This window comes from Microtus pennsylvanicus, chromosome 4, assembly GCF_037038515.1.
Source record: "Microtus pennsylvanicus isolate mMicPen1 chromosome 4, mMicPen1.hap1, whole genome shotgun sequence".
NCBI classification, from domain to species: Eukaryota; Metazoa; Chordata; class Mammalia; order Rodentia; family Cricetidae; genus Microtus; species Microtus pennsylvanicus.
This window is the reverse complement of record NC_134582.1, coordinates 114,873,717-114,901,160: the sequence shown is the minus strand read 5'-3', so window position 1 is coordinate 114,901,160 and position 27,444 is coordinate 114,873,717. Positions and strand designations below refer to the sequence as shown.

The 27,444-nt window shown below is 43.3% G+C and overlaps 1 protein-coding gene across 1 annotated transcript; it reads left to right on the top strand.

The window, feature by feature from the left end:
- Positions 1-3,079: 3,079 nt before the first annotated feature.
- On the top strand, positions 3,080-10,074 carry Zp4 (zona pellucida glycoprotein 4). Its single transcript, XM_075971079.1, has 12 exons — positions 3,080-3,269; positions 3,501-3,622; positions 3,699-3,807; positions 4,699-4,857; positions 5,530-5,717; positions 6,224-6,321; positions 7,041-7,171; positions 7,651-7,840; positions 7,913-8,060; positions 8,377-8,455; positions 9,529-9,645; positions 9,968-10,074. The coding sequence occupies exons 1-12, from the start codon at positions 3,080-3,082 to the stop codon at positions 10,072-10,074; spliced, it is 1,638 nt and encodes a 545-aa protein (XP_075827194.1).
- The last annotated feature ends 17,370 nt before the right edge of the window (positions 10,075-27,444 follow it).

Below are 27,444 nucleotides of genomic sequence, written 5' to 3'. Positions count from 1 at the left end.
AGAGCACTCGGCCCCAACCCCACCCCAGTTTCTATTTCAGTCACCTGGAGTAAGGGTCAAACTTTGCATTCCAAACCAGTCCACAGATGATACTGGTGCCTTAATCTCAAGTGGACCCTTCAACCTGTGTCCTGGGGGAAGGAGAAAAACTGGACAAAATGGAAGCAGGGCTGCCAACAGGCCACAAAAAAGGAGACTGGGTACACAAAGGCTTGTGACCAGATAGGCAAGGCCTCAGCATGGTTAAAGTAGGTGCATCCTGAGAACAAGACAGATCAGGATAAGATATATGATATGTCAGATACTCTGAGAAATCTGGCTGACTCCAGCTAGCTCAGAGCAACTGAAAAAAAAATGCAGCAGGTTGTAAGAATAAGAAAATTACCACCTTCCCCCAAATTCCCTATCCTCAACCATCCCTAATTCACTAACCACTAACGTTAGTCCCACCCACTCAGAGATTAGTGGATGCAAAACTGATCCCTTCCCTCAAAAAGAACAAATTCCCTTCCTTTCAGTGCAGTCAAGGCAAGGAAGGAAATTTTAAGAAATGACACTTTTGTTTGATTTTTCTTTTTTTTTTCTTAACATCATAGCTCTATTCTCCATGAAGAGAGGTTGACTCCTATAGCCCAGTGCCTCAGAACGTGGCCTTCCTTATTTGGAAATACGATCTTTATACATACTCAAACAAAACTGAAGTCATCATAGTATATCTTAATCCAATATGACCAATGTCCACAATTTTTTTGAAAGGCCATTTGGACCTAGAGACGGACACAGATGGAGGACAGGATGAAGACACATGGGGGGTATGGCATGTGAGACAAGAAATGGGATCCCAGGTCTGCAAGGACAGGCAAGGGCTGCTGGCAGCCAGGAGAAGCTGGAAGACACAGAAGCAACCTCTCATCAGTATTTCATCGTGGCCCTGCAGAAACCTTGAGTTCACACTCCTGGTGTCTTCTACTGCATGCCAATAAACTGTTGTTTCAAATCTCCCAAGGGTGGTACCTATGAGGGCAGAAAGAAATTACAAATTCATCTCTCTCTCCCCTTTATCCTCCCTAGCTCTCTTCCCTGTCCCTCCTTCCCTCTCTCTTCCTCTCTCTCTTCCTCCCTCCCTCTCTCACACACACCTTGGCATCTGAAATATTAAACATGATATTTCTATTTTCCCCCAACAGTAAATAGCCTTTGTACTCAGGGATATGGGCCATCTTTCTCAAACCACAATGGCTGCGGTGGGGGATCTGTTTGATTTTCAGAAAATGGTAAAGAACACCAATACAGTCTCCTATTCCTTGGAGAATATCATATAAAATCATCTGTTAGTACCCCAAACTACATGAATAACTTAACCATGCCATAGTCACACCTGCCAATCAAAGGCCTACCCAGCTGCCAATCATCTGGCCATCAACCTTATTGCTTCTGTCCTCCCTGGCTTGCACAGGAGCGTGGAGGAGGAATTCACCACAGACTTTCAAAAATACTAAGTGGACAGGAGATGCCCGCTATGTCTTATAGGAGCCATATGTAAATTGCTTGAATTCACTAGAGTTATGGGTCTTTCACTTCTTGCCAGTGTTGTAAATGTCACATTTAGAAGCTGTGATAATTGCCTGCTTTTATGACAGTTAAGGAATCCTGGGAGACAGTGCATTGGTTGATGGTGCTCAAAACTTACTGGTACCTGCAAAGTCAATATGTCCACCCATTTGGGTTAACGATCAGAAAGGATGAGTGTCCAACCACCCAATCATCAAATCCTCACCACAAAGTCTTGAATTTTAGTTCCCATTAATTAAATTATCCATTTAATTCACTCCTCTTTTTCATAATCTTTCTGTTGAGAGACAGAGAACCAAAGAGAGAGAGAGGTTAAGGTTAATATATGTAAACATCCCTCTGAAAGTCAGGCTAACCAGCTGGCCTCCTAGCCCCATGATAGAGAAGAGTGGTCTTGTACCCCTGGTGGTCACAGCAAAGATGAGGTCAAACAGGACAACAGAGACAAAACCAGAATGGGATTAAGTGCTGCACCCCAGAGCAACTCCAAACAGCACACCCTATGAGCCTGTGCAGAGAAGGGGGGATGAAAGAAGAGCTAGCAATGGGAATCATCACCTCCAAGTGACTCTGGGTGGCCCTTCATTCTGTCTTCTTTTCCCTCAGAACAGCCCTCACTCCCACAAAGGAAAGCAGATGGAGACCTGTTCATATTTCCTAGTTACAAAGTGGCTCACATAATCCTCTTGTTTTTCCTCTATAATTTGTTTTTTTAAGACATATATTATATAGACCAAGAAAGACTCCAGCTTGAAATGTAGCCAAATATGAGACTGAATTTTCTTGTCCCTCTGCTTCCACACCCAGAGTGCTGGAATTATGATGGGATTCTCTCTAAATACATGACAAAGTTCTAAACCAACTTGACTCTGGAATTGGGTTTAAGTGAATCCTGAGATTTTGAACCAACTGCAGAGTGACTTCCCATGAAAGCTTAGAACCAGAGAAGAAAGGAAGATGGGTCATTAAAGCAGCTAACCTCAGCCCAGGAACGCTGGCTGTGCTCTCCCTGCTTGGCCCAAGCATAGAGCCGTGTCTTTGACTTAAATCTCTCGTGGCATCCTTAAGAACAGTACTGCCAGGACAATCATTCTCATTTTTCCAGATGGAAACCTCAAAATTTCAAAAGGCAGTAACCTACCCAGATCCCAGTCCTTGTCACCCATCACTCACCTGGGCCAATGCAGCTAGGGTCCTCACTTGAAAATGCAAAGTTCTATAAGGCAGTTGGTCACTTTTTGAAGCCAAGCTTGTAGAACAAGTACTACACGCAACTAACCCAAGAAGCCTACTTTTGGCCAAAAGAAACACATCAACCAACTCTGGAGACCAGGGAATTAAATATTCAATGGGATGCATCTGTAGAACTGTGCCCCAGAAGAAATAATCACCCGCTTCAAAGTCTCTCCACCTGCAGGCCATAAGGATATCGGTCCCAAACCAAGCTTTCCTCGCATATATATAAAGAAGTCTCTCTTAGTGGATGTGGGCTGGTGAAGGAGAAAGAATGGCCAAGCAGGCTCTAAGTTGCACTCCGTGGCTTCTGCCAGGCATCCTACTGTGTTTCCCATTCTGTCCACCTTTGAGTGGGCAGCACGTGACTGAGTTGCCAGGTGTGCTCCACTGTGGGCTACAGAGCTTCCAGTTTACTGTGAACCTCAGCCTGGAGGCAGAGAATCCTGGGTTAACAGCTTGGGGTAAGTCAGACTCAACCAGGTACCTGTTCTTAAACTTCCAGTCTTGACCCTTTCCTCCTTCCAAAATCTCCACAGCCCCTGCCTACAGAATGCATAGTCAAAACTGTGCAACTTTCAAACCCACCTTGTCTTGTGTTTTTCTCAATGATGGAAACCCCCTGGGGTCAGCTGGTGGGGCTGGTTATCCACCAGCGATTAAGTGCTGTGTTTTCCATTGTCCGCCTGCCCTAGATAGCGAAGGGCTGCCGCACAGGCTAAAGAATGATTCTGACTGTGGTACGTGGGTGACAGACAGTCCGGATGGTTCGCTGGTGTTGGAAGCTACCTACAATGGCTGCTATGTCACTCTGAGGGTAAGTAGACCCCTGCTCTCAAACAAGAATCCTTCAAACCACTAGCCAGGCTGACCGCTGTTGCTTGTCTCTTCAGGGCTCCCACTATGTCATGGAAGTTGAAATGCAAGGGGTCGATGTAGCTGGACAGATGGCAGGGGCAAGGAAGAGACTGCTTCAGTGCCCTTTGGATCTTCGAGGTAAGTGTAGAAAGCATTCTGGCCCGGAGAGGGTCCTGCCTAGAAGGTGTTCTTGGGATTCTCCTGTCTACTCCAGATGGTAGCAAAGGATCCTAAGGCCTCTTCCCTCCATGTCAGCCCTTAGGAAAACTAACCATAGGGAGACTCCAGCTGAGGCTGGGAGGGTTAGAAGCTGGCTCCTATTTCCTGAACCAGGGCTCTAGGTTCTACTGGCTCTCAACAAAAGCCTCTTGCCTGTGATTTGCAAAGTTGAGATTCAAATGCGAATTAGCTCTTAGCTGGAACCAGGAGCCTCCTCACCCTTTGGAAGGGGGTGGGAAACACAAGCTAGTAATAGGAAATAGCCAGAGAAGGCGTCTCATGCCAGTCTTCCACCTCCAGCTGGGGACACTTGATCATTTAACTAGAAAACCCGAGGCAATCTCTTCCCTGAGAACCCTTTATCTTCATAAGGACAGATCCAGACCTAAATTCTCTTGCCACTATCTGGTTACCCAAAACATTAACAGGGATTGGTGATGCACACATTAAAGTCACAGGCTTTACTCAAACCTACTAGAAGCCTGATGACATGAAAAGCTCCTGTGGCATCACCCGTGGCAAGGACTGCTAGGTCCCTCTAAAGAGCCAGAGAGGTGGTCATTGAAAGGCACGTGAAGAGCCAGTTTGCTCCCACACATACTAGAATGTTATCCTCAGTAGGAACCCATTTCAGGTGACTAACAAGGTGACTTAACGTTGATCTTTAAGATTTAGTCTACAGAGAGGAGAGTCAACAGGCCTGTTGAGGTGGTCTGGATGTTCTGGAGTTCAAAGCCCAGGTTTGTGACAAGATGCTTCACTGAAGGGACCCCTTTGCTGCCCAACTTAAATTCTCCTTCCCTTCTCATTATCCAGCCTCAGAGACTCGGAATTCTGAAGTGTGCAGTCCTGTGCCAGTAAAGGAAAGGCTGCCTTGCGCTCCCTCGCCCATCTCTCGAGGAGACTGTGACCAGCTGGGCTGCTGCTACAGCTCTGAAGAGGGAGAGGTGGGCTCCTGTTACTATGGAAACACAGGTACATGCTTCCATGTCAAATTAGTTGAAGAAAAGGGGCTTGGTGATTTCTGGTGACACCAGAGCAGGGAAAGCTTAATTCAGCCAGCAAATAAAAAGCAACTATTTGCTAGTGGAAGGGCAACGCTGCCTAGAACTAGAACTTTTATAGCCTTTCACTGTCTATTCTCCTAGACATCAAACAAAAACCTGCAGGAACATTAAGTCTATGTGACAGGTACTTACTAATTGAGAAACTTGTTTTCCCAAGGAACAGCCACTTGGGTGTCTGGTAGTCTTAAGATTGTTTAGAGAGAGATGGTAGTCTTAAGATTATGTTGAGAGAGAATCACCCCCAAGTGGTTATTCACATGCCCCCATATCAAGCTTGTAAAGGTTTTCTAGCACATTAAACACTCAAGAGCCCAGGTCTCAGAGCTCAGGTCTAAGCAGTAAGACAGCAGATACTCCTACACCTGCCCTCCAAATGCAGGTGTAGCCAAGTTAGAGCCCTGCCTCAGTGACCCTGGCAAGGCTTTGGTGCACGTGGTCATTGGGCAAGCCTGTTGCCAGGAGCCAGGTCATCAGTGGAGATTCCAACCTCACTGTGGGGGCATCTGAATCAACTGATTAGACTTAGGTCCACCTGGCTCCACCTCAGGAGCGACCTGACCTTGCCTGTCTGTTTTTCCAGTGACCTCCCAGTGCACCAGAGAGGGCCGCTTCTCCATTGCTGTGTCCAGCAACGTGACCTCACCACCCCTGCGGTTGGATTCCCTACACTTGGCCTTCAGGAGTGACAGTGGATGTGATCCGGTGATGGCAACATCTACCTTTGTCCTGTTTCAATTTCCGTTTACTTCCTGTGGGACCACAAGGCGGGTGAGAAGAGGGTCCTTGGGTATGGGGGTGGAAGTAGTGCCCTAGTGATTAGAACAATGAGTTGAGATAGTATAGTCACGAAGAACAGTCCTGATCACTTCTGGGTGTCTAGAACAATCTCCAGAACAAAGGGCCGTGGTTAGCGGGTGGGTGCTTCTGTGGGCATTCAGCAAATGCCTCTGCTGTGGTCCAGCTTTTCCTCCAGGGAGCAAATATAAGGAGCAGATTCTTCACACTTCCAGACTCTAGGTAATAGGGAGGAAGACTTGGATTGGGGTGGTCCATTTGCCTAATCTCTAGTACTTAAGTCATCTCTTCATTCCTTGGTTCTGCATCAAGCATTAGCCATACTTTTCCAAGTTACTCACAGACAGGACCCCTGCATCCCTGTAGGACTCAGAAAATAGCATACAAAATAGGACGTGACTAAGAACTGGTCTGGGCCACATGGATATAGTATTCAGTCAACAGACCGAAGTGACAACTTCTCTTTACCCATTGGGCAGGTCAGTGGAGACCAGGTCATGTATGAAAATGAGCTAGTGGCCACTCAGGATGTGAAAGCCTGGGGCAGTGGCTCTATTACCCGAGACAGCATCTTCAGGTAGAGTCAATTTTGATCAAAGAGGCCAGTAGGCCTTTTCTTCATAAGGTAAGACTCCTGGGGTAAACTGAGCCCACAGGAGAGAACACTTCCCAGCAATAGGTGAATACGCCTGCTCCCTCAAGCTTGCCATTTCATGTAGACCACTGCATATATTATTACCTGGGTCTCTGCTTCCAACTTGATCTCAGCTTTATCCTCATGTGAGACGTCTGTTCCTTTGAGTGGTACAGCTGAGAATTCCTTCCAGACCTGACCTCCCCAGGTCTAACACTTGAGTTTCATTGCTGTAGATTAAAAAGAGTACGAGTGTTGCCTCGAGAACCCTGTGAGATAACACCTGTGTTGCTCTCCTCTTTGAACACTTGATGCTCTCAGCCTCTCCAACCCTAGGCTTGTCCTTGCATGGGGCCTCCATGGAGCACCTCCCACCTGGGCTTCTTGGCAAGCATTTTCGTTCATATCCCCTCACCTGTAAGATGCTCACTATCCTCCTGCTTGCAATATTACCCGTCTTCTGCAGCGTATTTGTTATGTAGTTTTCTCACCAACTCATGCTGGACTTATTTGCATAGTGACAATGGAAGGTCGTTCTAAGGACAGAAACCCCCTCTGACTTAGTTATGAACTTGGAAATCACCTACCACTAGATCCTCTATAGTTTAAATTGGCAGGGGTGACCAGCAAACCCATGGTACTAAAATCTTATTTTCCTGCAGGCTCCGAGTCAGCTGCAGCTACTCTGTTCTCAGCAACACATCCCCAATTAACATGCAAGTGCTGACTCTCCCACCACCCCTTCCTAAGACCCAGCCAGGGCCCCTCTCTCTGGAACTTCAGATTGCCAAGGGTAAGCCTTCCTTAGTTGATAAATCCTGCCTAAAGGCTGTCAGCACACTAACTTGGTAACATGACATGTGTACAGGTATTTAGGAGTTGAGGCTATTCCTAGTAGCATAGTTTCCTAGTTCTGCTTATAGCAGTTTAACTCTCTCTCTCTCTCTCTCTCTCTCTCTCTCACTCACACACACACACACACACACACACACAGAGTCATGCACACGGGGGGAGGGGAGAAGGGGTCAGAGACCAACCTCAGATCAATTCCTTGTGTGCCATTCACCTTGTTTACTGAGGTGGGATCTCTCATTGGCCTGGAGTTTCTGTCTCGGCTTTGCCAAGTCTAGGATTATAAGCACAGATGTTAAAGCTTGGTCTTTCCACATGGGTTCTGGGGTCGAGTTCAGATCCCCATGCTTCTACAGGCAGGTATTTTATCTACTAAGTTATCCCCCTAGAACTACTTTAATTCTGGCTTTCTCTGTACAGATAAAAGCTATAGCTCTTACCATGGTGTTGATGACTACCCGCTGGTGAAATTTCTCCAGGATCCTATTTATGTTGAGGTCTCCATCCTTCACAGAACAGACCCCTCCTTGGGGTTACTGTTAGAGCAGTGCTGGGCCACACCTGGCCCTAAACCTTCTCATCAACCACAATGGCCCATCCTGGTGAATGGGTAAGTGAGTCCCCCTGAACCTGTGTAGGCCTTCCAAATAGCCCATCCTGACTTCTGTGTCTCTTGACTTAGATGCCCATATGCTGGGGACAACTATCAGACCGAAAGGATCACTGTTCAGAAGGCATCAACCCCCTTCCCTTTCCACCACCAACGCTTCAGCATCACCACCTTCAGCTTCATGAACACTGTAAGGGAGGAACACACTCTTGGTGGCCAGGTATGGTATTTCCTTCTGTACCCCTGTAAAGTTTTAAAACCCCCAGTACTCAGGACAGCTTTCCCTTCTGCCACTTCTCTAAGGTGACTCTTTGACCTTTGACACTGGCTTTTGGTATTAAGGGCAGCTTCAATGTGGTACCAAGAGCATGAGTACCGTCTGTCACCCGAACTCTGGAGCTTCGAGACTATTGGGACATTAACTTAGGCAGATGGCCATAACACTTTCTCAACTTTTTGGAGAGATGAGGTATGGGGTTGGGAGACTTGTGATGTGGGAGGTGACTACAATGTGACATTGACGTGTCAACCTCCAGGTATACCTGCACTGTAGTGCATTGGTTTGCCAGCCTGCTGGGACGCCATCCTGCAGGGTAATCTGTCCTGCTTCCAGAAGTGAGTACCTTACCTGCCCACCTCCATACCCAAATGAATCCCCAAATTCTACCATGTTAGGCTCAGCTATTAAACTAAGAGTTATCTCATTAATAACGTTTCCCTTAGTACTAATTATGCACATAGAGCTCACTTGATTGCCAGAATCTTAGGTTTTCAAAAATCAGTTTACACAAAACTTGATTAAACCAAAAGTCAATTCTGGCCCAAATGTGGCTAAATTTATTAGCATATAGAACATTAGATCCAGACTTTTAAAACATGGGTTCTGTGATCAAAGTCAACTCTTCGTGCTTACATAGAAGTTTACTGACTGACCTATTTCCTCAACCAGCCACAGGTCATCTTCCTTTTCCATCTTGCCAGTTCTCCAAAATAGATGTCCTGGCTACCTGAATGCGTGTCTTCAGTGTGCTCTGAGGGTACACAGTGGAAGAACCATAGACACAGAGTATGCTCTGGAGTTGGCCTGACCCAGACCTTCTTATAAATGTGGATGTTTTGATCCACTCACTCGCACTTGATTCGAGATTCTTGGATCTTTAGGTGTCTTCTATAAGAAAAAAAAACAGTAATTCAGTGTAAGTCATGCTGTAAGACACAAATGTAAGCCAATTCTGATCATGCTCATTATTCACATCCATAAAGACAATAGATTGACTTTTTCTAGATCATTTAACTGACAGTTAGATACAGGATTACAAGAACTGTATCCTTACTTCCTGTTTGAACATATAACCTCTGGACTATAAAGGTAACAAACAGAATGCTACTTTCAGTGTTCTTTCTAGGAGAGGATGCTAGTTGCGGGGGGGGGGGGAGATCATTGAATGTCATTGTCTATGTCCAACCCTTAGTGAACTGAAATAACACTTGTAGAATTAAATAGAAAATCTCAGATTTGATTGGGTTTGTATTAACACACACAAAGATTTTTATAAAGGTTTTTATAAGGTGTGGACAAGGGGCATCAAGGGACTTGGTTTTGGGCCTTAGTCCCTTGGCTCACCCTTGATTTGGGCCATGTATACAACTGAATTTCCAACAATTACAAGCTCTCATCTCTCCATCAGGAAGAAGAAATTCTGAATTTCATTTTGAAAACAGCACTGGCAGCATATCTAGCAAGGGCCCTGTGATCCTCCTCCAAGCCACCAGGGACCCTGCGGACGTGCTCCACAGATACTCAAGTGAGTGGGAGGACATCAAATTACCAGCTACTTCCTAGCTAGTTGCAAACTCGCATGCTTGTAATCTCAGCACCTGAAAGCTGAGGCAGGAGGATGATTTCTAGTTCAAGGACAGCCTTGCTACATAGCAAGACGCTATCGCAAGACACTATCACTCCTCTTATTTTTAAAAGGTGCTTCCTTGCCCTGTTCTTTACTATTCAATATCTGCTCCCCCCACCAAAAGAAATCACCATTCCTACAGAAGACTCATTGCTTCTGTCAAGATCTAGAATGGCTTGGCGTGTTTCAGCATACACTAACCCACCTTTCCATTCCACAGGTAGCCCCGTGGATTCCCCTGCTCTGTGGATGGTAGGACTTTCTGTCGTCACGATCATCATTGGAGTCTTATTAGTCTTCTACTTGACCATCAGAAAACTGAGATGAATCGTCCAGACCAATTGTCTTAATAAAACAGTAAATTCCAAGCATGCTATGCACTTGTTATTTAAAAGATAGTCTGATGCTGAAGGAATACCTCGACTATCTAAGCATCTTATTCTTCTCACTTAGGGAAGGCATCTCCTCTCATCTGAGCAAAGAGTAGCATGCTGTCCTTTCAGCTTACCCTATTGTGCGGAGCAATGCTTTGGTAGAACACAACTTGGTAGGCTTGGGAGGGCAGTTTACACACACATACCTAACTAGCTTGACTGACAAGATTTTACAAGCTTAAGATGTAGGAATTTTCAAGCTGAGAGAAGAAGTCTTTGGGTAGCCACAATTCTCTGGGACTGCTGGTTTGGGGATTTTAGGGGACAGCCAGTAGATCATAAGAGGGGCTAACTTAAACCTTTTGCTGAAGGGCCACATCTGTACATACCTATAATCAGAGCACATGGGATTCCCAAGATGGATGACAATTTAAGGCCAGCCTTGGCTACATAAGAGATCCTGTCATTTTTCAAAAGTCAAAAATACCTGTTGAAACACTTGCCTGCCTGTTCAAAGCCATGGGCTTGAATTCTAACGCCACCCCTAAAGTTACAATCCCTACTCCTAGAGAGTGATTTAAGAGATCTGAATCAAGGCTTCTAATTGTATTTCTAACTACTACAGCTTCTAATCCTAGGGCAAGAGCCATGGTGTTTGTGGCAGTATTAGAGGTCAGTTTGTCAATGATAGAAACTGACTCGCCTTGGCTCACCTTGGCTATCACAAGTAGGCAGAAGAAAGTAAAAATGTGTCAATTTCAGAAAACACCCATAGCTGCAAGTCCCCATGTTGACTTCTGGAGACCAACATATTCTTATAGCAAGTCCTGTGAATGTTGGGGAAAAATACTGTATGTAAACTGCCAGATGGTAGACTGAGTTTTTCTCTAGTTTGAACAGGCTGACTTCAAACTACCTATGTAGCCGGGGTTCACCATAAACTCTTAATCCCCATGCCTCCTATTCCAGAATTCTAAGATCACAGAAGTGCCACCATCCTATTTCTGCCTTGATGGGGCTGAACTCAGAGTTTTGTGAATTTTGGGTTATTGCCCTACCAACAGAGTATATCCCCTGACTATTTCTTTTATACATATCAATTATACATGCATATATAATCTTAATAGAATTATAACTAAGAAAATTGACAGGAATCAACAGAAGCATTTCATGCAAACATTTACTTCAGACTGAAATAAATATAGTGCATAAATGAAGCATAAAGTACTTTATATCCTAAATTTGTTAAATAAAATGCACAAAACAAGATAAAACATTAAGTTCACCTTTGTCCTTGTGCCAGACAAGTCTGAACGCCCAACAACTTCTGACTTGGCTGATAACGTGGAGCTGCAGTTTGCTGAATTCAGACATGCTGTCTACCATGTACCAGGCACTGTGCATGGGGGTAAGAAACCAGAGAGCCACCCAGGAACAGAAACAAGGTAGGAGATACACACAGAATAAAATCAAGGAAGGGAAGATCAAAAAAGGGCAATCAAGTCACACTGACTCTTCCCTCCAAGAGAAATAGATGGGCATGGTCAGGTGTTCTCAGCTCACCACACAAGCAAAGCAGCTATATGGAGGGTGCTCTAAATGCCATTTATGAAGCAAGCAAGGAATCTGATAAAGAGGAAGGCTGGTCTAGCTCAGCCCTCATATAGAGGTCATTTACTGAGGATAAGCTTGCCCCTTTTAAGGGAAGTAAGGCAACTCATATTTAATATTAGCTATATACCCAAAGAGAACAATCCTGGTGATAAAGGCTCAATATGAAACATTTAAGGCTTTTTCTAGATGGCTATTAATATCCTGTGGGCCTCTGAAGAGAAAGGTACTAATTTACTATACATTGTACCAGGAATCCCCTTTCCCATGGTGTTTCAGAAGTAATATCTTGTAGAATGTGTTTCTGGAGATTTGTTATTGCTGATGTCCTAACCATGAAATCCTTAAAGAACATTGAGAGGAGATACAGGATGCTTATGTAGGGAAGTATGTTCACAATGCATTACTGAGCTGAATGTTTCTTTGCCAGAATTTTTAGTTGAATCACTGAAATATCAGCACAGACTCTGTAATAGTTTAATTTGATACAAGCTTGTGTCATCGTAGAAGAGACTCTCAATCCAGAAAACATGTTCATCTGACTGGCCTGTAAGTCTGTAGGACATTTTCTTATTAACAATGTTGGGGGTCCCTACAGCCCGCTATAGGAGGTGCCACCCTGAGCAGGTGGTCCTGGCTGTGTTGTAAAAGTAAGCAGAACAAGCCATGAGGAACAAGCTAGTAAGCAACATTCCTCATGACCTCTGCATCAGTTCCTTCCTCCAAGGTTTCTGCCCTGAGTATCTGTCCTGACTTCCTTCAGTGATGAGTGCAACTTCATAGTTGTAAAATGAAATAAACCCTTTCTTCTCTCATGCTGTTTTGGGTTATGGTGTTTATTATAACTACAGAAAACCAGACCTGGACAGACCCACAAGCTCTTAACAACACAATAAGTCAATGCCCACCAGAGCAAGGTCACATTGGCTGAAGATACTGAGTAAAGCCTTTCAGAGTCCGAACACTTTCTCCTTTTGTGTCTTCACCCAGTACCTACAAAGGGGCTCTTGGCATCAGAGAAGCTATTTATGCAAGGGAACTTTGATTTGATTATCATGGGATGGACTAGAGTAGCTGTTTTAACACAGCTCCCTCAAGTATACACAGAGAGGTGCAGAAGGTTGAACCCTGGGGAAAGAGCCTTCTGTGTACCTGCCCCCAGGCTCTGCATTTGGCTCCAGGCTCTTGGTGACACTACATGCTCTCTTCCTCTCTCCTTCAGTCTATGCCTGCGGGCATACTGAGTTTGGCACATTGCTGCTACCCAGAAGGCTGCAGAGAGATGGTGGGAAAGTAGCCATGAACAAGGCCTTTTGTAATGAAAGCCAAGAAGGCAGCTCTCTGTCAAGGTCACCTTTGAGGCCCACAAGTCAACAATTTGGCAATTGCCATGCAGAGACTGATTTTTAAGCAATCTACTTGAGTCACTTACGTGAGATGGCACTGAAGACCTGAGTCACCTCTGGAATGACTCAGTACCCCTCTTCTGGGGCCAATCAACTTGAGGCTCTGTATTTTCTGTGAAAAAGTCCTTCAGTTATTTCCTCTCATAGCTTTTACCTCATAACTTTCCCTTGATTAGCATTCTAGCCTTTAAAAAATAATCTCTGAAATTGTACAGTACAAATTAATTCTCATAAGTTACAACACAGAAAGACAGAGAGGGAATAAAGGGTCCACAATCTTACCTATAAAAATACTAAAAATAATCATTTAGAGGCCATAAAAATCAACCAATTAATTAAAACACATTATGAAAATTTCTATTATGTGAAATTCAAGAGAACACAGAAGGAACTTCCCCATCTCTGGTCGGGTGGAAATGTATACCAGGATATACTCCTGGAAATGCAGAGCATAAAGTAGAATGATTTCAATTATGTTTGTGACCAATATTCATGTCATGTTGACAATGTCCTGGGTCTGCCATCTTTCCTCTGTTTCCTAGGATAGTCATAGACACAGCAGGTGTGCAGAGCTTTGCTAGGCAGTGACGGGATGCCTGGAGGTATACGCTCCTCAACGCAATCCAGTCCCTACTAGAGAGTTTGCAGGCAAAGTTATACCCAGCTCAGCAGAAGATAAAGCAACCCTGCTCGTAATTGCCCATGAAGGATTAGATTATACTCTTCAGTGACCAGTTAAATCTGCTTTCCATGAGCTAGGCCCATTTACATAAACCTCCTCCCACTTTTAAATGAAGCAACCATAAACTAAGCTACTAAAGAACACACAGGATTTGAAAAAGCAAACCATCTTTGGTTTACCTACAGCAGGATCTGGTACAAAACGATAAGAGCCAAATCCTCCACCCTGACAGAGTTCCCATGAGACAAATGAATCCTTCATTCGCTGTCCTGTTTTAAATAACTAGGCAGTGATTATAGGGGTTGAATCTGGCTCCACCAGAAACAGAGAAAGAAAGAAAGAGCATTAGCAGTGTCAAAGGACTCCTAGACAGGATAAATCCTTCCCATGAGGGCAAAGACCTTATTATTCCTGTAACCTTGTTTTCTTGTGTTCCTCTGAGCAGGACTGGGCCATCATAGATAGACAAATACTCAGTAAGTTTATGTCACATCAGGTCCTTACAGCAGGTCTCTCTCTCCTTAACTCCCTGTAGGTCATGCCATTCCTCTGTCTTTTGTAATGGCTCTCGATACACACAGTATTACTGAGTTTTTATGTCATGAGTGGATGTCATAAGCCATGTGCTCACAAAGTAATTCAGTTCATGGCAGAGAGTCTGTAGTCACGTTATATGAACTAATTTGCTTCAGCCTCTGCCTAAAACTTACACATGCCTCCCCTTTCCCCAGCAAACAAAAACATAAGTGGTCTTCCTAAGGCTATGTCAATTCCAAAACCTAGATTAAGGGCCTCGAGAATCCTCTTGACTTATTGAGTGGGTACAGGCTTGAATGCAGACTAAGTGAGAAAGGGAGGAGAGAGCATATATACGTGCATACATGGCTACAGAAATCACGACGAAAATAGTAAGTCTTCCTAAAGAGATAAAACCTCTACTTTAGATGTCACATGGAGGCCTTTTGAGAATGTCCAATGGTCCTATTTAAAGCAGAGTCTGAATTGGTTTGTAGAGCACCTAGAGAGTTGTTTGCCAAGTAATCAGCTACTTCTAGGTCAAGGGCATCAACTTTCCACTTCCTTCTGAGAAACATGGGTGCTTTAAGAAAGCTAAGAATTATACTCTGCTTGTGACCATCAGTTTTCTTCTAGGGAATTCCTGTCAAAAATTAAATACTTCCTGACTAGTTCCCATCTTAGGAGAGCTTGGCTCTGGGTAAGGCACTTGCCACCCAAGTGTGAGAAGCAGAGTTCAGGTCCCCAGTGTTAACATGAACTTGGGAGCAGGAGTGTGCACCTGCAAACCCCAAACTACAGGGAGACAGGGGAACCCTTGGACTTTCACAGGCCCAGGAGCCTGGGATACTCTGCTTCAAACAAGCTGGGAGCAGGACTAAAACCCAACGCTGTCTGCCCTCTAAACAGGCACTATGGCATGCATGTACCCTCACTTCAACATAAATGCATGCAAGATCATGTGTACGCACATATGACATCAAAAGGTCAACAGCCTGTCAAGTAACCACGATTTATCCCATGTTAGAGCCTGGAAACCAACTCAGGAAGACTAAGACCAAAGAAGTTAACAAAAATTATACATTTCTTAGCTGCTATAAGGTAGGAATGTCATTCCCTTCTTTCCTTTAGAACATTTATGACAGTTGTCTTCTCGAATAGATGCCTTTCATAAACGGCAAGGGTGGAATTAAAACTGTGGAGTCAGTACCTGTTCAAGTAGGTGTTTCACTGTTGCCATGGAGTAGACCTCGTCAAGGAAACTTGAGGCAAAATGGTACACACACCACAAGCACAGTAGCCAGTCCTAACAAAATAAGAACAGTAAGCCAACATGTCAGGCCCATCCTATCGAACAGTGGCCTGGGGTATGCACAGGGATGCACCTCACCAGCTAACTTTGATAGTGAAACGTTCATGATACCTCCTGCCCCTTTCTTCTCAGGACTTTTTGTAGCTTCTGCTTCTTTAACAATTCTCCAGTCTCTTATTTCTTCAAGGAACCACAAATGTCCAGCTAACTATTTGATAAGCTTACAGCTTATAAGCCAGTACATTTTTCATGGTTTGCAAGCCATGGCTGAATTCTACCTCTCTTTTGCTTTTCATGGGGTCTCATGTTGGGCAGTCTGACTTGGAAGTCTGTATGGTTTTGCCTCTACCTCTGAATTGTCAGGCTGTGGTCATGTGCCACAACACTGGGCTCTAGTTCTATGTCTGCCCTTTAAACCTCTGGGGATTTGATTCACTTTGGTTTGATTCTGTTAGTCATTCCTTTTCCCTCTCTTCTCTCTGAGGCTATTTTTCTTTTAATTTCCCCCTCTGCTGTCCCTGTCCTTCCCTCCTACCCAGTGTGCGTGGACACGTAGAACTGAAGAAACTATCCAACTCTCATGAATATAGACTCATTTGAGGTGAGCATTTAGGGACCCTGACAGGAGGTCAGGATTGCTTTTCTATAAGATCTACAGGGAAAAAAAGATATTTTGCCACCAAATGTGGAAATGCTCAAGACCATAGTAGCCTTGAGCTGCAGGTCATCACTGCAATGAATCCAGAGAACCTGAGCATAGGACTGAATCATAGGATAGAGATTTGGAGGCAGGGAGAGAAGGAAGGAGGTGGGGAGGAGGAGGAGAAAAGAAAGATCAGTAAAGGGAGGGAAGGGCAGGAAGGCAGCAGGGGGTAGAAGAGGAAGAGGAAGGAAGGGAAGAAGAGGCAGGGAGAGAAGAAGCAAGTCTCACGATGTGTCTGCTCTATGCTCCCGTGGGTCCTGGGTTATATAACATGCGCCATTTCCTTTTGCTTCAGTGGTTCTGACTCATGATTATTTCACTTGCAGCCAAAGGAGTCTGTTCTCTCCGTATCCTCAAGCCAACTTATAACAATTAAGATAATTGACTAATAATTTAGTTTATACAACATTGTCAGTTACTGGTGATTGGATATCTGAGCCACACACTCCAACGTTATTGCCAAATTTCTAAAGAACTCCAATAATGTGAAGTCTTCATAATTCTGTCTGTACTACTGAACTATTTTAAAATGTTTCATCCTCTCTCTTTTCTCTCTCCATCTCTTTCTCTCTCCTATCAATCCTCTAATGGCATTTACTATAGTTTTAGGTTAACAGAAAAATTAAGCAGTGTGATGGTTAGTTTGAATTGTCAACTTTACACAACCTAGAATCACCTAGAAAGAGCTTCTCAAGGAGGAATTGTTGACATCAGGTCAGTCTGTGAGCATGTATGTGGTGGTTTATCCTCACTGTGTTTAAGGATGTGGAAAGACTCGGGCCATTGTGAGTGGTACCATTCCCTGAGCTTGGGGTCCAGGGCTGTGTAAATTAAAAGAACATTAGCTGAGCACTAGCAAGTATACACGTTTTCCCCTCTCTGCTCTTGAGTGCAGCTGCTCCAAGGTCCTACCACTGTGACTTCCCTGCTATGATGGATGATAACCTGGAATTGTGAAATGAATAAACACTTTCTTCCTTGATTTGTTCTTTGCCAGGGCATTTTATAATATCAACAAAGGAGAAACAGGGTCAAACAGAAAACAGGGATATCTTAGACAGTCTCCCTCCTTCTCATATATTAACATCTTTCTTTGTTCAAATATGCATAATGGTAGAGTAGACAATACTCCTAAGTTCTTGTTAACTGAAGACTGTACTACATTAGGGTCTACTCTTTGTATTATGACCTCTGTGGGTTTTGACAGATGCAGATGCACACCCATGTATCCACTATTACAATTCCACAGAAGACAATTTCACTTTCCCAAAACATCCTTTGTACCCCACCAGTTCATGATTTTCTGGTGGCCTCCCAACAACCTCCTCTAATGTCCTTTCCTGTACTCACCTACATTTTTGCCTTCCTAAGGTGCCACACAATTGGAATTACATGGTATATTGTTTTGTCAGCCTGGCTCTTTTCCCTTGGTGATATGCATTTAAGGTCCTGCTATATTGGACCATGACTGATAGCACATTTCCTCCCATCATGGGTAGGCTATATTTTCAGGTTTTTTTTTAATGTCTTCTCTGCTGGAGGTTCACAATTTCTTCCAGTAAGGGGCAAAAGTGAGCACAGCAGCTGTGGGTTAGATGTCCTTTTTCTTGTATGTCTAACCTGTCCTGTTTCAAAAACTCCTCCTAGTCTTCAAGAACTTCTCAGATGTCACTGCATGAAGATGCCTTCTACCCTCAGTCACGTCTGGTTCCTCACCTTCATACTCAGTCACCTCCCTCCTCCTCACATTGGTTCAATCACATCACCTATGGTTTCTCTGTGTTATTTTCTAAAACCAGAGTGAAGAGGAATGCCCTGCCCTCCTCCAGAGTGTTAGTTAGGCAGCTGCTTCTTCTTCTTCTTCTTCTTCTTCTTCTTCTTCTTCTTCTTCTTCTTCTTCTTCTTCTTCTTCTTCTTCTTCTTCTTCTTCCTCTTCCTCTTCCTCCTCCTCCTCCTCCTCCTCCTCCTCTTCTTCCTCCTCCTCCTCAATCATCATCCTTCTCTGTAAACTGAAGATGAGAAGTTATTGAAATGAAGGCATCAAGAAATACACATATTGTATCTGGAAAGATGATGTGTGTATAATCATGATGTGATGAGTTCAGATCCCCAATAGCAACATAGAAAATTCAGTATGGTCATAATCCAAGTGCTGAAGTGTGTGTGTCAGGGGTGGGATGGGAGGTTACAGAGACAAGGAACCACTGTGGTTTTGTTGCCAGTCATCCTAGGAAAAATACAAATCAATCAACCAACCAATAACTCCCTATAACAAAATTCAAAATAAAACAGCAAAAATCATGGTTCAGAATGAAACACTGACCCAAGGAAAAAGGTAAAGAGGGATAGAGGACACTGACACCCTCTTTTGGCTTCTGCATGTGCATACATGGGCATGCATACATGTGTTCTTATAAACACACACCATATACAAACACATAAACTACAAAGAAAATAAATATATATTGCCTGGCACACAGCACACACAGTGTGATAATGGCAGCTATTGCTCTTTTCTATAACTAACATTGATCTCCACACCCATAACAGACCCCACTCAGCTTTACACACTCAGCTTTACATTTTTTTAACCATCCAGCTAGGGGCTTTGGTATGGCATTTTCATATGTACATCTAAAATAGTTCACAGATATTTGTTCCCTCCATTGCTGTTTCTTAACCTCCCTCTTTCCCTTTTTTGTCTTAGTTAACATCCCTAACAGCCTTCCTTTTGCTGCCCCATCCTAGAGTCCTCGCATGAGGGAGAACACAGGTGGTACCTAACTTTGTGTTCAACCTTTAATCAGTCATTTCTTCTTGACCTTGTTTGATAAGTGCAGTGAGTTCTACTTTACAATAGCAAACCATGTCAGAATATCAACTTCCATTGTTGCTAGGGGTCACATATTACTGTTATATCAGGGATGCTCCAAGCCATCTCTGGGACCAGATGTCACTGTGAGGTTAAATGGAGAAGGCCTTTAACCAGCTAGCAGAGAGCCTGCTGCCAACTCCTCTCTCATCTCAATTGCCAGCGCAGGAAAAGCCCCAAGGCATAAAGGCATTCTTCCAGCTGAGCACCCACCCCAAACCATCTGGGGTCCCCAGATGCAGGGCTACAGCCCTCACAGCTAACTTGCCTGGGGGATGTTCTCAAAAGTTGAGTCAAAGATTAATATAAAATAAAAAATTAAATTCCTTTGAGCAGTACTAGCACTTGGGATTTAATTACCCCGTAAGCAAGCTTTGATCTCACAGTCATAACAATCTTTGCACCCCTGCACACACCACACTCCCCCCCACACACACACACATACATGTGCACATACATACACACAGAAATAGAGAGTTCATTAGGTCATTAGGGTCTGCCTAATTATTTTGCTAAGTTGTTAACTATGCATTGTTGCCATGCCTCTTTTTTTATCAGGGAAGGAAGGTGTTTCCTTCCTGCACCTTTTATTTTGTGAACATATCAAAGTAGTGGGGTGACCCCACCTACCTATTTTACCCTCTTCTTCTCTCCTTTCAAAAGAGGAAGTTGACAAAAAGGCAGTTCCAAACTATGTGTTTGCTCTAACTGAACAAGGTCTGAGCTGCTTAAACACCTAAGATCATAGGCCAGATTCCCATGGAACCAGAGGCTGAAGCAAAGGCTACCATACAATTAGTCCATATGTGGCCGGGATGTAATGGAAAGGCAGGAGTGAGGGGCAGAGGGAGAGAAATAGGAGGAGGGAAAGTAACTCAGGGGCCTGATGCTGAGCCAGATGCAGCTCCAGTGGTCAGGCACCCATGCTCTGGGCATTTACACAAAATCCTCCCCTTCACCCTCCACCTCCTCTGAGGTATTACACCTCCACCCAAAATGTGTGTTTAAGAAGTATGACATAATGGTTTTGTGTATGAAATATTGTGAAATGATGGCCATGAAGCGATTAGAACATTGAACATCCATACTAGTCAAATTCCTATTCTTGATGTGAAGACCCATGGGATCTGATATCAGTAGATATAAAGTGTACAATATATCAGTAACTACAATCATGCTGTTCTGGGTTTTTTTGTGTGTATGTATGTATGTGTGCGCACGCATGTTCATGTGCTCAGGTGCACATCCATATGCGTATGCACTCCTGTGGAGGCCAAGGAATAACACTGGGTTTTATCCACCTTTGTTTTGGTTTTTTTTTTTTTAAGACAAGATCTCTTCGTGACCTAGAGTTCACTCATTATTCTAGACCGGCTGGTCAGGAGCCCCAAGGATCTGCTGTCTTGCTTCCCCAGTGCTAGAATTGCAAGTGTGGGGCACCCTGCCCTGTTTTTTAAGTTGGGTTCTAGGGCTCTGATTTGGGTCTTTGTGCTTCTCTGGCAACGACCTTACAGATTAAGCTATCTCCTCAGCCCAAAGAATCATTTTACACAAAACAAAAGGCAAAGCTGTGTCTGGACTGTAAGTCCCTACATAAAGGCCCACAACCTAATTTAATGTGTAAGGTTGCTACAAGCCAATTCAGGAATATATTATTGTAATATATGACTGAATTCTGGTCCGCCATGGCCTCTGAGAATCCATCAGTCACAGAGGCCTACTCATCAGACCATAGGCAAATGAGGCAAATGCCAGTTTGTAACTGTTGAGTTCCTACTGCATCTTGTTTCAGTTTTCTCTCCACCTATGCTGTCTCCTCATGCAAAGGATCTGAAGAGGCCGCTGCATGGATGTCATCTACCCAGCAGTGCCATTTCAAAGATGGCAGCAACCTGACTTAAGACCTTTCATACGTGGTTTTACTCTTTTCCAACTGAATTCAAGGAAGAATATCAAAAGTCACTCCCAGTACCATTCAGTGGTACATTGGATGTTGTCAATTATCTCGCGGAACACTATAGAATTCTCCATAGCTATTTGGGTCTGTGTTCTGCTTTTTGCAGTGTGATAGAAGACAATAAGGAGGAGTTCTGAATCTGGAAAGATGAGGAAGCTGTGAAGTCCCAGTGATGGGATGGATGTCTTGCTTATAAACACTGACTACTGTTCCAAGGAAGCAAGTGAGTGCCTGAAATACCCTGAACTGATGCCAGCCCATTTTCAGTGATAAACTGGGTCACTTACAATTGGAGTGATGGAGGTGGTGAAGGGATGCACGCTACAAACTGAGTGGTAAATAATTTCCTTCCTTGGAAACCTCTGAAGTGACTTAAATGTGTTTTAAATAGAGCATTTTTATGTCTTCTCACTTTAAAAAAATAATGTTAAGTTCTACATTTCAATGTACCAGCATGCTTGTCATTTGTAGCTTGTGTATCTGAAGAGCAAGACATTATATTACAGGAAGACAGACAGATAAGTATGTTCATAAAATCTTCATGAATGAAAAACTTGTCTCTGGCTAAAACCACTTGCACCACCCCCAATACCTAACAGAACAAAGTTTAGATGAAAATCGGTAAAATGACTTGCACCACCCAAGTTAATGAAAGGCTGCTGTGCACTTGAGAAAAAACCCACCAGCACACAGTCAAGAGTCCATTCAACATGTATGTGGCATACATATTTGGGGTTTTCATCCATATCTCTGATGGTGATTTTATAGAGTGTAAAATATTAAAACAAACAGGAGGACATTGACTTCTACAGAATCATCTTAGAACTCATAGAACCTTTCAAGGATTTTAAATGTTTAATTATGTGTATGAGTGTATGTATATGACGATGTGCATGTACCCTCAGAGGTCAAGAGAGGGCATTGGTGTTGCCCAATGTGGGTTCTGGGAACTGAACTCTAACCCTCCTAAAGAACAACGTGCATTCTTAGCCACCTCTCTGGCTCTGAGAACCTCCTGGGTATATTCAATTTCTGGAGAATAGTAAGTCTTATGGAAATTGAGATATGGGAAAAGCTGGCATCCTAGATGACTACATGAAATGTTGGCAGAAGTTGAGATCTTCTCTGGTGAAGCCCCAGGGGAATGGGGACTGAAGATACAATGTTGGAGGAAGACAAAAGTTGGAAAGGAACATTTGTATCACCAGCCACCTTTAGACCACACATAAAGCACAGAGAAAAGACGATGCTGGTAGCAATTGGACAAGGTCAGGGCATTGAGAAAGGGGTCTGGAGAACGTTTATTTTAGGAGTTGTGAGCAATATAATGTTATATTATACCATTGGCACATCTTCATGAAATGGAAATTTGACAGCAAGTTATAGATATATTTGGCAATAACTCAATGAAAATGATGAAGGACAGGAAAGGAATGTTATGCCTTTACTCCCCTGATCTAATAATGATGCAGAATTTTAACCTTTGCTATGGTGGAGTTGAAGATGTGACAGAAAGTTCCAGTTGTACTTGACAGCAGCTCACAAACTAAGACAGGATGGAGGAGACACCAGAGGTACCCACAGAAAGGGAAGCTGCCAATACATTTACAAATGTGACCAACTTCCTTCTTCAATTTCTCATAAAAGGATTTTAAAGGCAGCCAAGTAATTTATAATTGATTTGGGTACTTTGGGTGGAAGCCATGTGCCAATGATACAGGCAAGGAAGGAACACAAAGAGAGCTCTTGGAGTTACCACGTGACTGGAGAACATCCTCAACCTGCTCTCCAGTGCCAGAGGGAGGTGTCGTTTCCCAGCACAATTTATTACAGACAGGTCTCTTGTGAAGACTTTGGGAGTATAACTACACCTTGAGCACAATTAGAGCTGGTAGTATTTCAAACAACTTAAACAGCAAAAAATACCATGTGAAATAAAGTCATTTGCTTTACCACAGTCCTGAAACAATATAGGCCATTAACAAATATATTTAAAGTATCTAGACCAGGCAAGATGACAGGTAAAAGTGTTTGCTCCCAAACTTGATGACTGAAGTCATCAAGAACCCACATGGTGGAATGTAGTGGCATTTCAACTGTATCTTAATAAATAAAGACTGCTGAAGATCTGAGGGTAAAACAGTGCCACTGATCACCCTTACAGGCCAGGTTATGGTAACACACACCTTTAATCCCAGTAGCTGCACTTGTTGCTACAGAAACTGGGCGGTGCATGCCTTTAATGGCAGTAGTGCACACCTTTAATCCCACTTCTAGAGAAGATTGTAAAATGGGAGGAAAGGACTCTCAACACACAGTCTCCTTCTGAGATTCCGGGACACAGAATCATTGTTTCAGATTGAGGTCGAGGTAAGAGCCAGTGGCTGGCTGTTTTGTTTTCCAGATCTTCAGGTTGCTCCCTAATTTCTGACCCTGAGCTCTTATTAATTATGCTTCAGCGGAGGAGAAAACCAACCCCCACAAGTTGTCCTTTGATCTCCAGGTATTCATTATCACACAGACACACACACACACACACACACACAGACACACACACACACACACACACTGAAAATGTAAATAATGTTATTCAAGTGTTTAATAAATGTTGGGCACTTTAATTTTCCTGCTGATGTAGAGCTAAGATGTGCCCATCTTCATCTAACAGAGAAGATATACAGGCTTTAAATTGATTAGATAATATTTTATATTCTGCTTCATTTGCCTCTGTGCTCAACATAGTTAGCCTAGTATCTGGCAGAAAAGATATCTGATGGATGCATGAGAGAAGAGATCCAGAACTCCTGCTGGAATGCCGATAGTAAACATTTCCAATATACTCTCTACTTCTTAACAGCACAAGGGCCATGACATAGTTAGAAATATGTGGGTCCTAATGCTCAAAATTCTTAGCACCTAACAGAGCAAGGCATTTCTTTCCCTTAGTCTGAGGCTGTCTGTCTCTGTTTCCCTGTCTCCCTGTTCCTCTGTCCCTCTCCCACCCGACTGCTCTATCTGTATGTGTATGTCTCTGCATGTTAAGAGGATCTCAATATGTAGCCTAGGATGGCCTTGAACTTGAGGGATTTTCATTCTTCAGCCTCTCAAATGCTAAAATTATAGGTCCAAGACTTTTTTCTATGTTGATGGATAACTGGATGTGATATTGCCAGAGTAACCTAAAACCCCATAAACAGGGAAACCCTCAGCTGGGTATTCCTTCATATTTTGAAACAAAACCTAGACCTGAATACAAGATGAGCTTTAAAAAGTTCATGGCTGTTACACAGAGAAACCCTGTCTCAAAAAACAAAACAACAACAAAAAAGTCAGGCAGTGGTGGCTGACACTTAGGAGGCAGGAGGTAGGTGGATCTCAGTGAGTTTGAGGCCAATCTGGTCTACAAAGTGAGCTTCAGGACAGCCAGGACTGTTACATAGAGAAAATCTGTCTCAGAAAACAAAACAAACAAACAAAGAGGCAATGTACATAAGTGGAGTGTCCACAAAATCTCAACTGTATAAACAAACTCCAAAATGGTAGACACCAAAATGTTATTAAGAACACAGAAAAGAGAGAGGGGGTGATAAGGAGGGGAAAGGGGGAAGAAAGAGAGAAAATGAAATTTGTTTCTCTGCAGGAGTGGGGAGTCTTCAGAAGATTCAAATTGAGAGTTCATAAAAAGTAAGGTCAGAATTGTGTGACTTAGATAATGTTTGCTTTATCATCCACATCCCCAAAATGCCCTGTTCTGTATTTATTTGTGTGTCTTTATCAACTGAGCAGTCAAACTGCCTCAAATTGCTGGATAATGGTAGCAGAACACACCATTCTGATACACAGTGGAGGAGACAGTGTCAGACAGCCATGGGAACTGATCAGGGCTCACTTACTCACCACTGATTCCCAGGGGCACATATGCCTAAAACTCATGGCCTAGGCAAGCCCAGTTCATATTTTCTCTCTGCACAGCTTCTTCATGCTGGAGCTGGTTCTGTGTCCCCCAGTCGTTTCCATTAGGTTTGTAAAGCTGGGAAAGACTTTCAGCACCATGGAGAGTTCTACGGGCGCCTTTACCCACAGGGTGCAAAGAAAAGCCTCAAGACCTGAGTCATGAACCCACACAGGAATGCAGGTAAATTCAGGACCAATCTAATTTGCAATGCCTTGCAAGACAGCTAAAATATCATAGTCAATCAGAAAATGTGTTGGTAAGGCACATCTTGAAATTTCATCACAAATTTAAAAACATACAAAACAACTTAAAATTTATTTGCCAATTGATGCATTAGATTGGGTTCTGTAGAATAGAACTGGTAAGATAAATATGTACACACACACACCACATACTGACTTAGTAGAGAATCCTTACATGATGGGCTGAGAATGTGGCATTAAGATGGAGACTTCAGCAATAGCAATCTAGTACTCAAGGCCTGGAGGGTATCTGAAGAGTTACTAATTTTCAGTCCACAATAGAAGACAGAAGAAGCTGGAGTCTGATGCCAGTGAAGGCTAGATAAACTCACCAGTAAGAAGCACAGGCAGGCTACAAGGCTTTTTCCTTGGACCTCTCTACATGTGAGCCACCCATCAGAAAGTGTAACCTACGCATGGGGAGGGTCTTTACTTGCAGGTTAGTCCTTCTGGAAATGCTCATAAGGATCTATACAGAGGTAAGGACTATTAGTTGATTCAATATCCCATAAAGTTGACAATCAAGATTAAATATTATTCAACATAGCAAAAATTTAAAGGCTAGTCAAAAAACAAAAGTACCTCTTCCCTATCCACTCCCCCTTCCTCTTTATCCTTTCCTAATGTAACCTAAAAAACATCAAGTGAGTGTCCAGTCACTTGGATCTCAGTGTAAGAGCCCCAGAGTGGGCAGAGAAACCCAAGAATACTGAGGAAAGCCTCTCTACAGGAAGTGTGGGAAAGAAGGTGTGGGAAACCCCTGGGAAGAAATAGTTACTAGGCTAGAATGTAGTGCTGGCAGGAATAACTATCTCTCTGTGGTTGAGTGAGGCCTGGAAGTTCAGGGATGTAACAACCTGGGGAAGCTGATGGGAATGTTTAAGCAAAGAACAGTGTGGCCATGTGTTCTAGGATACATGATATGGGACGACATAGTGAATCTGTTGAGGGTAAAAGGTTTTCAACTAAGAATGGAGTTACAGGTAAGTAAGAAAAGAGACTGGGCTCTGCGGAGCCAGTCTGGGTTTGGTAGGACCAGGAAAATTTCATTAAAAAATATAGAGAGAAATGTAAATGTGTGCAGCCTAAACACATATGTAAGCAGAAGTTTTTGTCCCACCCAGTTCTGCAGTCATTCAGTCCCTAAGAAACACACAGAGGCCTACATTAATTATAAATTGGTTGGCCTGTTTTCTCAAGTTCATTAATTACTAGCTCTTACAACCTAAATTAACCCTTAATTCTTGTCTATGTTTAGCCACATGGCTCGGTATCTTTTATCAGTGAGGAATTCTCATTTTGCTTCCCTTGCTTCTGGCTGGTGACTGACTCTCTGCCTTTCCTCTTCCCAGAATTCTCCTAATCTGGTTGCCCCACCTATACTTCCTGCCTGGCTGCTGACCAATCAGCATTTTATTAAAACAGTGCAAGTGACAAATCTTTACAGTGTACAAAAGCATTATCCCACAGCACACATATCCATTAACCCTTTACAGTTTACTTCAGAGTTTGGGTGTCTTTATTTATCTTGCCTCATTGCCCTGCCCATGTTATTGAGTATAAAGTGCAAGAGGCTATAGTAGACAGTATTGAAGGCTGTTTTGTCTCTGCTCTTGGTGGGGATTATGCATTCCACGGCATAGAGTATTTCCATAGTTTGGGGCTTTTGTAGATGCTGTTTTAAGGCTGAGAAATTTCTTCACTTCTATGTTTCAAACACAAAAGAGAATTGTATATAGTCAGTGTTTCAGGATCTATAAAGATTATTTTCTTATGCTTTGTTTGTGTTTAAAAGAAATTCCCCATTTCATGACATTTTGTTTTCCCCTGTGTATTTTTTAAGTGCATCTATACAATCTAAACTTCTGTTAGCTGATATGGGATGCCCCTCTGCATGCTGTGAATATGTTTTATTATCATTGGTTAATACAGAAGCTGCTTTGGCCTATGGCAGAGAAGAATAGAGCTAGGTGGGAAAACTAAACTGAATGCAGGGAGAAAGAAGGCAGAGTCAGGCAGACACCATGTAACTGCTGAAGAAGAAAAATGCCAGACCTTACTGGTAGG

Coding starts and splice junctions, on each gene's coding strand:
- Zp4 (XM_075971079.1), top strand. CDS start 3,080: ATGGCCAAGCAGGCTCTAAGTTGCACTCCGTGGCTTCTGCCAGGCATC. Junction 3,623..3,698: donor GCTGCTATGTCACTCTGAGG/GTAAGTAGACCC, acceptor TTGTCTCTTCAG/GGCTCCCACTATGTCATGGA. Junction 4,858..5,529: donor CTGTTACTATGGAAACACAG/GTACATGCTTCC, acceptor CTGTTTTTCCAG/TGACCTCCCAGTGCACCAGA.